Source organism: Dendroctonus ponderosae, unplaced genomic scaffold, assembly GCF_020466585.1.
Source record: "Dendroctonus ponderosae isolate FM_Combo_2020 unplaced genomic scaffold, Dpon_F_20191213v2 Dpon_F_20191213_1, whole genome shotgun sequence".
Lineage (NCBI taxonomy): Eukaryota > Metazoa > Arthropoda > Insecta > Coleoptera > Curculionidae > Dendroctonus > Dendroctonus ponderosae.
In genome coordinates, this window is record NW_026017110.1 from 9,475,765 (window position 1) to 9,487,222 (window position 11,458).

The 11,458-nt window shown below is 36.7% G+C and overlaps 1 protein-coding gene across 1 annotated transcript; it reads left to right on the plus strand.

The window, feature by feature from the left end:
* Window positions 1-6,082: 6,082 nt before the first annotated feature.
* LOC125505110 (immunoglobulin superfamily member 10-like) lies at window positions 6,083-10,026 on the plus strand. Its single transcript, XM_048668198.1, has 4 exons — window positions 6,083-6,422; window positions 6,588-6,827; window positions 6,897-7,419; window positions 7,473-10,026. The coding sequence occupies exons 1-4, from the start codon at window positions 6,189-6,191 to the stop codon at window positions 7,775-7,777; spliced, it is 1,302 nt and encodes a 433-aa protein (XP_048524155.1). The 5' UTR covers window positions 6,083-6,188; the 3' UTR covers window positions 7,778-10,026.
* The last annotated feature ends 1,432 nt before the right edge of the window (window positions 10,027-11,458 follow it).

Genomic DNA, 11,458 nt, shown 5'->3' on the forward strand with positions numbered 1-11,458 from the left:
CAGTTACTTTCAGGGGCCTTAGTTTGTTAGACAAGTTTATTTCCAAAATTTTATTCCATATTTTACAATCGATTCGGTTGAGGCTTCGCATATCATTAATTTGTTTTTAAGGTCAATCATATAATATCTACCTCCTGGGGAGCAAAAACCAGAGATATTGTTTAAGAATTTAATGCCTGGGTAGAATGGCCTGGACTTGACTTCTTCTGAAATCAGAAAAAGTATAGTGAAATAATCACTTATTTTGCAGAACTTTGTTGTTTCATGGTTGTCTTCAATAAGCGACTCTTTCCTAAGGTTTGTCGGTTCTATATTGAAAATTTGCTGATTTTCCTATCACTGACTCCAATTCGGTGTGCATGTATTTAAAATAGTGTGCGGAGTTTTCGTCGTTGGAGACAAACTTATTTTATCCCATTGAAACTGGGCAATTTTGCCATGAAAGTGATTGAAATTCCGCCCTCCATACAATTTAATTTTTCTATCGTTATGTTTGCTGTCTTCACCAACACTATTATTATTATTATTATTATGGTTCTAGCTCTGAATCACTTTGTATCCATTTATTCCGCGGGTCATTATTTGCTTTAAAAAGAGTCTCTGGTTGGGAGGAATACTGATTTTTCACAAAATTGTTTTTTTTTTGGTATTGATAGGCGATCAAATGGTATGGAACTTTAAAGATAAACGAAAACGTGTAAAGTTATTGCGATATGTATTTTGTACAGAAGTAATTCATCGCTACTTATTTCCTAATAAGAGAAAAATTAATAGTGACCAATTGCATGTGGACAAAGTGCAAATTTTAGGCGACAGAAGATTTTTGTCAAACTACTGCTTGACACGGAGTTCTGGGAAAGTTTGAGAACAAGGCAAATTGTCTTAAATCAAGGTATAAGACCAAATAAAAATTGAACGATACCTTTGAATTATTTCCATGTTCTGAAGCTTGTTTCTTTCAAACAAAGGATTGCTTTCGCATTTTTCTCGTTTTTTGCTCCATCTTTCTTTTCTCATAATAACAAACAACTCAACCTGGATTCACTTGTAATATTGAAATAATTAATAATATTGAAAACGTAATTTGGAAAACTAACCAAAAACGGGCGGTAGCGCCCACATGCTTGTAAAATACTATAAACTTTACTAATATACTAATCCAAATCGTTGCTTTGTTGCAAAATATTTACACCTACATTTGCTACAAATTTAGGAAAAACTCATGTATTGCGGAACTTTTCATTAAAAAAATAGAGAGCAATTTAATTTTCCTGTGCAATGGTTCTCCCAGACTATGCAAACTTCAGCTTGGTTGCGAGTTGCACCAACGGGGGGGAGTTTGACCCCCCATAAGCTCCCCAGTCCGGCGTACATGACAAACGCAGACCAAAGCAACTCTCTCTGCACTTTCGGGGACATTGTTTAAGTTGAGTGTATAGAAGCAGTTGTTGAGAGAGATGTATGGCTCTCCGCTAAAATGGGAATTGCTTTACATACGAAACTTTTCAATGCGCAAACTTGGTCGAGCCAGGGGGACGGGCGCAAGGGGGACATCGACGAGAAATTCCCGATGTTTTGTAAAATTGTTTTACGAATCCCGTTTCGGCATTAATTATTTCCTCGTTAATGCTTGCACGACGTCACGTACATGGTGCGGTTGTCGAAATTTTAATTAGGTAAGAAGTGAACAGCCAGCACAACAACAATTAGCAAGCGAAATTAATGTAAGACTGCAGCCGACTGGCGTAAAACCAAGACTTTTTCTAGTGGGTGTCAGTCATTGTTTCAACTTGTACCAACAAATCGTCGATTTCGTTTTTTCTGTGCATACTAAAAAGAAGTTGAAATTTGCCAATTGCTACTATTTAACTAGTATTTCTTCGAATATTAGTAATTTTTGAGAAACGACTTATTAGAAGTTCGGTACTTGTCGATTCGCTACTTTTTGCTTCAGGACTTAACTTTGAAATCGTTTCTTAACAACAGAGGAAACATAATGAAATTTGGACCGAATGGTTCCAGATCTTAGCCGCATTCAAGTAATTAAGCTCTTTGGGGTAAAATAATTAATAGATCTATAATTTGCAGAATACAGAAGTCAAGAGAGCTAAGCGGAAAAATTAAAATCAATCGAGTTGTAAACTGCTGCTAGAGGAACAGTGACAAAATCCATCTACTTCTAAGCTCCGAAATTATAAAGCCGTTGGTCGCTTAAATTTCAAAGTATTTTAAATTCCAGTGTCGTGCATAGAAAAAACCAAAGCCCATGATTTTCGCAAAATTAACGCCAATATATTTTGTCGATTGTATGCCTAAATGGGAACATTAATCTGTTTCAGGGATGTACGGAGTATAAAAAAGTATATTTGAAACGAAAAATTGCACAAAAACTGTTGGAACCAAAAGCCAAATAACTTCACTTCGTAGTTCTCAAAAATTAGAGAACATTTTTAGCTTCGAAATTTTGTTTTCAATTAGACTCGAAAATAATTGACATCAAGACTTATAGTCCAATGCGTTTTCAAGCATTTCAAGTTTTGAAGAGTTCAATTGAAAAACTAACCAGATATGTACCGCTTACTGATGCTTGTCGACAAATATCTGTTTCAATCCATAGTTGCTGGTAATTTTTTATCAAAAAATGTATACAAATGTAGATTTTCGAAAAGAAAATGTCTGTAAGTTTAAGCAAATTAAGCAATTCATTAAAACATACACTATCAAGTTGAAATTGCTTCTTTAAAAACTAATGTTTTCGATAAATCCACTTAACCACTCAACATCCTTTAAAACGTTTTTCTAAACCCTTCAGGTAATCCCCAACAACCCCTTAAGGACAGTAACGTCAATTTAAACTCACCCTGTACAATGATGAATATTTGAAACAATTTTTTCTGCATACATTTTTTTTCCTATTTTAGTCTTTAAAAATAGTCTAATTTTGGATACAATGTTGTCTTGGTACAGCATAAAATTTTACCTAATATTAAACTTCGTCTTATCTAGACACTTTTTAGGACAGTTGGCTCAAATATTCGAAATTCAGCTTCAGCATACACAAAAAACTTAATATCAATGGTAGCTAAGTATAAAAGGCTTGTTGTATATCTGACATTTTCTAAGTCGACGATTTTTTCACGTTAAAGAGAGGCATTTTATATTGTTCTTTAATTATGTTTTTACTTTCGTAGTCTGCCCGAATTATAATTCCTACATTTCCTACACATGCAGAAATTGCAGGCTAAATTTCGAGATAGTTTTAAATGAAAAACGCATAAAGTCGTTGCCTGTCTTAAGCGGACAGCAAAACCCAACAGCTGAAAATTGGACTTTAAATTCTAAAGTCAATCCAGATGGGGAATAAAATAAACGTATTCTTAAAGCTCGGCGTCTGTCAAAGCACTTTTCCTGTTTCCAAAGATTTAGTCACTGAATGTTCGCTAAACAGTATTTTCATTAAACAGTTTCTTCGTTGCTTCAACGCCCTACTTTATTCTGGGTTCTAAACTTCTATTTATGAATTATTTTATTACGTTGTGCTCAAAATTATTTATTGCCATGTAACTGTAAAACAATGTGTTTATCTCAAGGTACTCACGTATTAAAAAATTCTCAACTCTGTAACTACAGAACACATTGCAAAAGTTTGGCGCAAATTATAGAACACATTTTTCTTTATTTTTCTGGTGAATTAGTATTAAAATGCAAATTTTTTTAAAACGTTGATTTTATGTGCTCAAAAAGTAATAAAGACTTTAGTCTTCAAATGTGTTTAATAACCACCAACTTTAGAAAATTTCTAAACCGTGAATGAAGCTTGAAGAAAATGAATTGCCAGCAAAAGAAACTTATGAATTAAAGTAAACAAAATAGTAAGTTTGATTATGACTTGACTTTTGAATATAAGCAAAAATGCGGAAACAAAAACGCGGAAGCGGAAAAAATGGAAAGTAAACCATGAAAGTTAAAACATATTTTTTGGGTCTCTCTTTTTAGCGAATTTTGTTTTGGCTCACACCATACAAATGCCCTTAATGTGAAAGGGGAAACTTTTACTAAAGATTTTAAATTTTATAATAAACAAACATCACTTACACCACAGGTCAGATGCAAGCTTCTTTAAAGTGTATTTGAATAGATTCTATTACCTTATGTCCCCTTTTCTAAAAATATTTTGTTTGTGCCCCAAAAAATCATCTACAACTAAAGCGTCGAGCGCAAAAAATACCGCCAACTCCAAGTTTTCACTAAATGGAACAGAATTATGCGAGAAATTATGTAGATTGTAGAAAATGTGTCGTTGTTGAACCGAAGGATTTAGTGTGGTATAAGATGCTTACAGGTCTCGGTCGGATGCTGTTTAAGACACAAGTTGTTTTTTCTAAAGAGGGACCAAATTTGTTGAAGGAATGGGCGGAAAGTGGTCTAGTATTCATCTAAAAAGCTTTGGACGTGCTATTAATTATCCTAAATACCTCCGGCATTTGTTCTTATAACGACTTACCAAATCCGCTTCTGTATCACCATGCAGCAAAACAATCAAGTTAAAACATTCCAGTTTACACAGTGGACCTTCGCGTAAAGCAAATCGTTATTGGTGCTGTTACGTACTAATAGACCGTTTTGTAAACAAGTTTCCAATGGAAGCACCTTTTAATAAACTGAAACGATCCGAAGTTGACCAGTGTTGGCAAATTGTCTTCACCTCGGATACCGGTCGAACCGGCTCAGCACGGGGTGGTCCGAACTATCACCTGGGTGCAAAGGGCGAAGGTCGCAGACGTACAAGGGAGTGAGCAAGCCACAAAAAACCCTAATATTCGTCAACTGTCAACACATTACCGATATTAATCATAAATGGCTCGCGAGTTGTGTAAACTTTGGAAAAATCCGGATTTTCTGGCGGCTTGGAGAGCAGGAGATGTATGGAAACTGCCACGACAAACAGCTGGAAGAAGGCTGGCACATGCGAAAAGTTGTGGGCAGTTCAGAATAAAGGATTTGCTACCTGGAAAGGGTCGGGGTATTCAAATTGCAGGTAGTAAAGTCCCTTTGCCCAGGAACTCCTGTGCAGCTGGACTGGTAAACTGTTCTTCTGCAATCGGACGGACGTCGTGCATATGGCGCCTAATAAGCGGAATCCATTCAGAGGAAAGATTGAGAACAACTTTTAATGTCAGTTCTGATCTACTCTTTCAGGATCCACAGGTGCTACCAATATATAATCTGGCCAAAGATCCAGAGCCTATAGAAAAAAATGCGTGACTTCTGTCCACTTATGTCCCCTCCCCTCTTTGGGGACACTACATTATTATGAAACGTGTATTTTAAGCGTAAATCGTTTCACTAAGTTGGAAATACACTTACTTATTTATTTGATCAAATCGGCCTATTCCGTTTTTCCACTAACTAAGCTACTTCACCAAGAACTCTTTACCATTGAAACTGAAGATATCACATTCAAAAATATATGGAATTAAACAAATTACTATAAAAAATAATTTTTTACCTAAAAACTGAACGACCTAGTGGAACTAGCAAATGTTCCTACAAACGTGCATACAGATCAAAGGGACACTGCGACATTGTGTGGCTCAAAAGAAGACAATCTGACCCAACATGTTGCAGTGGCCTTTTGATTTATTTGCGCTGTGCTTACGGGACACCCTGTATAAACAAGGGGTAGAAAGGATCGAAACTAATAAAACGAATTCTACCTTTTGCAGCTTTTGAGATATTTGCCTTAAGTGTGGAACGTAAGAAACGCTTCTGAGTGACCAAGAAGCAGTAGTGAACAGTGTGATATTTTTTAAATAGGGTTTGTCCCCACGAACTTTTCCGGGGAGCCACTAAATTCCCCAGTAATCATATGATTTCGATGTTCAATTAACTAGAAACGTTCTCCTTTCTTCTATTTGCTCTAGCAATAAATTCATATATGTTCTGTGATTTTCCAAGTATTGGAACGATGCCGAACGCTTAACATGAGTGCCAGTTGAAGTGAAAATTTCCAGTATAATGTGTAGCTTAATCAGCCTATCGCGTTCCTTATCTCATCTTATCTTAGCCCAGCAAACATCTATGAAGTATGCTGATTAATACTATTATCGGCGACAGTCTCAAACAAAGTGTGGAAAATGCTGGTGAAAGCTCCCACCCGCATTCTGCTATACCTTCCCAGCTGAACCATGAAAATCGGCAAAGTTTTCGTGTGTTTTCTCCTGGTTTGGGCGCCGGCACTTGCCGGAACCATCGAGATTAAGTGTCCAGAGTTTTGCGCCTGTGATGTATTCCAGGGGTTGAAGCGGGCCACTTGCCAAAGCCGCAAACTAGTGTCCATCGAGCTGAACATTCCTGCCCATGCGGAGATTCTGGACATCAGCCATAACCAGATCAGCAATCTGGGCGATAAAATATTCTTGGTAAGTCACTCGGGGTTTATCATCGATAATGATTTTTCCGATATTATTGAGTATTAGTCAGTGGGTGCTTGCTCAGCATTATATCATAAATAAATCATCAGCATGTTCAATAAAAAATGTTGCAATTCAAATCTTCAACTTACTAAAATCTGGGAAATTCCGCAGGAATTAGGACTGACTAACTTAAAGCTGCTGAACCTTTCTCACAACATGGTGAAGCAGATTCATTTCAACGGGTTCAAAGGACTAGAAACGCTCAAAACACTTGACCTCTCTTACAATGCTCTTGAATATTTCACCAGAAGCTGGTTTGGGAGCTTGCAGTCTTTGGAGGAGCTTTACCTGAGAGGCAACAAGCTGCGATCGATAAATGAAGAAGCGCGAATTGACATTCCCCGTTTGAGGGTCGGTGGTTTGCTTAGTTTTGAACTAGAAACAGGCTAATTGTTTAAACAAATCTGCAATTTCTTTTAGGTCTTGGATATCAGCAGTTGCAGCATAACGCGCCTGACTCCCAACACTTTTCGCCTAACGCCCAACCTGGAAACTTTAGATGTATCTGGGAACTTTCTACAGTCGCTGGGTGTAGACGTACTCAAGATCCTTTCCAAGCTTAAAACCTTGCAGGTTCAAGACAACAACTTTGACTGCCGAAGTGAAAGTGAAAAGGCCTTAGTTGCCTATGTGAAAAGCCAAAAAATTTCGTGCTCGGATTCGTGCGTTAACAACTCCCAAGCCATGGCCACCAATCAAATAGAGCATCGTTTTGAAAAAATGAGGATGGCCGATGTCACACCAACTACTCCTTTGGGCACCAGTGGGAATTCGTGGATGGTTGAAGACAATGCTGATGACGAAGTCAGCAAAAGAATGGAGGAATGCAGAAATGCTTCAATCAACCCACTTGAATTGGAACCGCCTGGATTGCTAATGGAAATTATTCAGCTCTCCCCTTGGGCGACTGTATCCATCGTCTTTTTCTATGGATTACTTTGCGGTGAGTAATCAACACTTGTAACATCTAAGACACTAATTCTCTAACGTGTCCAGGTATGGTTTTATCGTGCATAATCGGTATATGTGTTCAGAAAAAAGGGCCAATAGAGCAAAAGACGCCAGCATCTAGTCCCTCATCCACAATTAGGATAACGCAAAGCGTTCCCAATTTATTCCAAAGACGGGATAAGCGTTACGTGCGCAGAAGCAACAGCGTTCTGTACAAAAGCTTTCAAAGACCCAAATTAAACCCAACAAAAAGCCTTGATGATGAAGATGACTACGACGAAACGCTGATAATGAACGAGTTTGATTTGGCGAACTCAACGCCGATGGTCACCAGGAAGGCGAACATGTGAATTTCAAGTCAGTGAATGAGTGATTCTGAGATAAGCTGAGGCTAAGGAACGGTTGCAAGTCTTTACTTCCTGGGCGAATTTAAGCACTGGCCCGGTTGCCTCTCTAGAAACCGTATTAATGAATACTCCAAGAACAAGTGGAAAGTTTGTTGATTCAGTGGTGTAGTCAATGGGTCTTATTGAAAGAAGTCATAAACTTTCTTATTTGAAGTGGAGACAATTGCATTCGGTTTTTTCTTATTATTTTATTTATATGTTTTATACCTTATACATTATTTGAAACCGATTTGTTTTGCTTAAGAAATGTTAATTTTTGATTGACATCGTGCAAGAAAAAACACATGCGACTTTCTTGTGCAGGAGCTTTCTTTTGTAGCGTGCTTAAAAGCCCAGTTTAGACTCATGTTGGTGCACGTTCACTATTGGTTTTTCCGATAAATTTACTAAACGCATCTTAAATTTCAACAAGGCCCCAAATGGGCCCCGAATCGGAGAAAGTTGGAGCATGGCCGCCACTCAGACACTTAGTTAGCGACGGACCCGAAACCTCTCCAGCGGCCATGGCATCTCATTAGTTCCTGATTCTCCGCTTGCTTTAGTCCAAGAACAATGTACTAATTTCAGTACTAATACTCAGAGCGCTGGTTGGCATCAAGGAAATCTTGGCACAAATCACCTACACAGTCAAATAGCTCTGTTAGATTGAGCTAATCGAGACTTGCCTCACAGCTCAAAGCGGTTCAGATTTTCTGGTGACTTCAACTGGACTAAGTTCGTGTGAGCCGCCCTCAAACCCCTCGAACTGAACCCCTCACAGTCGTCCCTTTTACCGCCGCTGACCACATTCGAAGCGAAACCGCACCGAGCTCTTGCAAAAACTTCTTGCTAGCGGTCTCTGTCTGAGATTAATGTTAAGCAACTTTAGGTTGAATTTCGCATACAGGGTTGTTCAATGGAACTGCGGCGAAGTGCATAACAATGAAGGGTTCGAACAGAAAACAAGAGAGCAGGCATTTAGTGGTTTTTCAATAATCCTGCTTACAATGGAGAACATTCCATATGAGAAAATGTCTGCAATAGAAATTGAGTAATCGATGAACAAGAATGTTTAAAAAAGTTGATAGAACGTTTAAAAATAGACCTTTAAACTACCACTTTATGTGTAATTTTGTGGCTGGTTTCGATTAAGTTCTAGACGATTTTTTCGTTGCTTTAGCACTGCCTTTAATATGACTTTCGCAATTTGCAAATTTTTTTTTCTTTTAAAGCCCTCAAGTATATCCGAAATGTTAGCCCAAGAAAAATAGTGTTTTACTTTAGTGTCACAACCATTGAGTGGTAAACCCAAGAACTTAAATAGGGATTTTACCAGTTACTATCCCGGTCACTAATAAGCCATAATACCCACGATGGATTTTAAGTTTTGAAGAGCTTATTGCGAAAAATAACCTCAAAAACGCTCTAAGCCTAACTGATTTGTCAATAAATATCCGGCTGAATGCATTGTTGCTTTGTAATTTATCAAAAAATATTTAGAACCCGATTTAAGTAAATCACCGTTGAACTTACGAAATATTCCTTGATTGAAAAGTTGAAAATGCATCTTCGAGGACAAAACTTTTAAGGGACAGAACCACAAAATGTTTTAAAAGGTGTTTGCAGTATTTTCAAGCTAAAACGCTGTAACTCTGTAGATCACGAATAACTAGCAAACTTCTCTAAAAAATAGAACTGACTTTATAATCGAAGATATTTCAAGTGGACTAATTGAGAATTACAACAGTGTGAGCGTCAAGCCGCCTCAAAACCCGAAAAACCCCACTAGTTTCCAGGAATAGACTCGAAAGTCTATCTCTTTTGATAAATTGAGAATTATTTAATGTAAACTTATTTAATTCTGCAAATAATATGCTTTGTTTGAATAAATGCCTAGAAGAGGATTAAAAATCTCCAGAACATTGTTCCTATCCCTGTTTTATTTACGTTTCACTTGTTCAAAGCTTTGGATTCTAAATTGATGTGTCCTCACTTAAAGTGGATTTGAATGGTGCTGGAAGAAGAAGAAGAAGAAACAGTTTGCAGAACACGACAAACTGAAAACAATTGCTCAAGTAATGTTTTAAATCAGAATAATTTTTGAAGAAAAACTCCAACAGTAAAGTCATTACGTACATTTACGTGAGAAATTTGATTGTTGTTTGAAATGTTCTTAATAAATGTAATAAATTTGTGTGGAAAATCTTGTAACACCCGGTGCAGTTTATTGTTTCGCTCATAACTTGGTCAAGCTAAAACCCAGCTACTTAAAGTTGGCTGAAAATAAATTGAGGGAAACAAAACCAGACAGGTAATATTGCTGCTTCTAAATTTTCTGATATTTTAACAAACATAAAAAAATCTGCTAAAAAAAATCACTTATAAAGAAAAAAGAAAGCTTAAACCATGGATAACGAACGGTATAATAAATTCGATAAAAACAAGAGACTCTATGAAAAAGAAACTTTTACTGAAGCATGATGCACATAATGGAACACTATATAAAAGTTATCGGAATTCACTAAGTAAATTAATAAAAAAACTAAACATGACTCCTTCAAAATCAAAATAAGTGTTGATTCTAAGAACAAACAAAGTTTATAAAATAATTTCTGAGGCCACTGATCAAAATAAACCCAAAATAAAAAATGACCTACAAATAAAAAATGTTAATCTTGAACCTTTTTCTAATAGTAAAAATCAAACCAATTATTGTAACGAATATTTTGGGTAACATAGGTATTAAAATGCTTAATAAAATAAATAAACCAATAAATAGATTCAAACTCAAATACAGTGCCACGTCATATATGTTTTTGACTCCGGAAGGCGATAATGAAATTATGCACCACATCAGCTCCCTCGAGACCAATTGTGCTGCAGGCCCTGATCAAATCAACTCGATGTTAGTGAAGAAATTTCATTGATTCCTTATTAAACCACTAAAAAACATTATAAACTCATCTTTGAAAACAGACTCAGTGCCTTCTTATTTTAAAACAGCCATAATTACTCCAGTTTATAAATCTGGTGATGCGCATCTTATTAATAACAACCGCCCATCAGCGTAATTAATAATTTCTGAAAATTTTTTGAAAAATGCCTTAAACATAGACTACAGAACTTTCTCAACTCAAATAAATTACTGTCTGATAATCAATTCGGCTTTGGCGAGAACCAGTGTACAACTGACGCTATATTAGAATTTACGAGGTCACAAATTGTCTGGATAGCAGAACCAACTGTTTGGCTGTTTTCTTATACCTTGCTAAAGCATTCGATACTGTACCTCATTCAACACTTTTGGATGTTGTAAATTGCTATGGGGTGCGTGGGGTTGCATTGAGTATATTTTCGAGCTACCAGAGCAACAGTCACCGAGTCACAGAAAGCAAATGGTTAAGATTGGCAAAACTCAGAGTGATCAAATTAAAATACAGATTGGCATCCCACAGGGTACAGTTTTTGGCCCTTTACTATTTATCACCTATATAAACTCTCTAACAGAACTTAAAATAAAAAACGGTACCATTATATCTTATGCTGATGATACAGCTATCCTCTTTAATGGATCGTCGTGGTTGAATGTCAGCACACTAGCAGAAGAGAGACTTAAAAAGATTATATGTTGGCTACAAACTTTCA

Excerpts from the sequence above, each read along its gene's own strand:
- LOC125505110 (XM_048668198.1), top strand. The coding sequence starts at position 6,189 with ATGAAAATCGGCAAAGTTTTCGTGTGTTTTCTCCTGGTTTGGGCGCCG. Across the intron at positions 6,423-6,587 it reads TGGGCGATAAAATATTCTTG|GAATTAGGACTGACTAACTT; the intron begins GTAAGTCACTCG and ends GAAATTCCGCAG. Across the intron at positions 6,828-6,896 it reads TTGACATTCCCCGTTTGAGG|GTCTTGGATATCAGCAGTTG; the intron begins GTCGGTGGTTTG and ends AATTTCTTTTAG.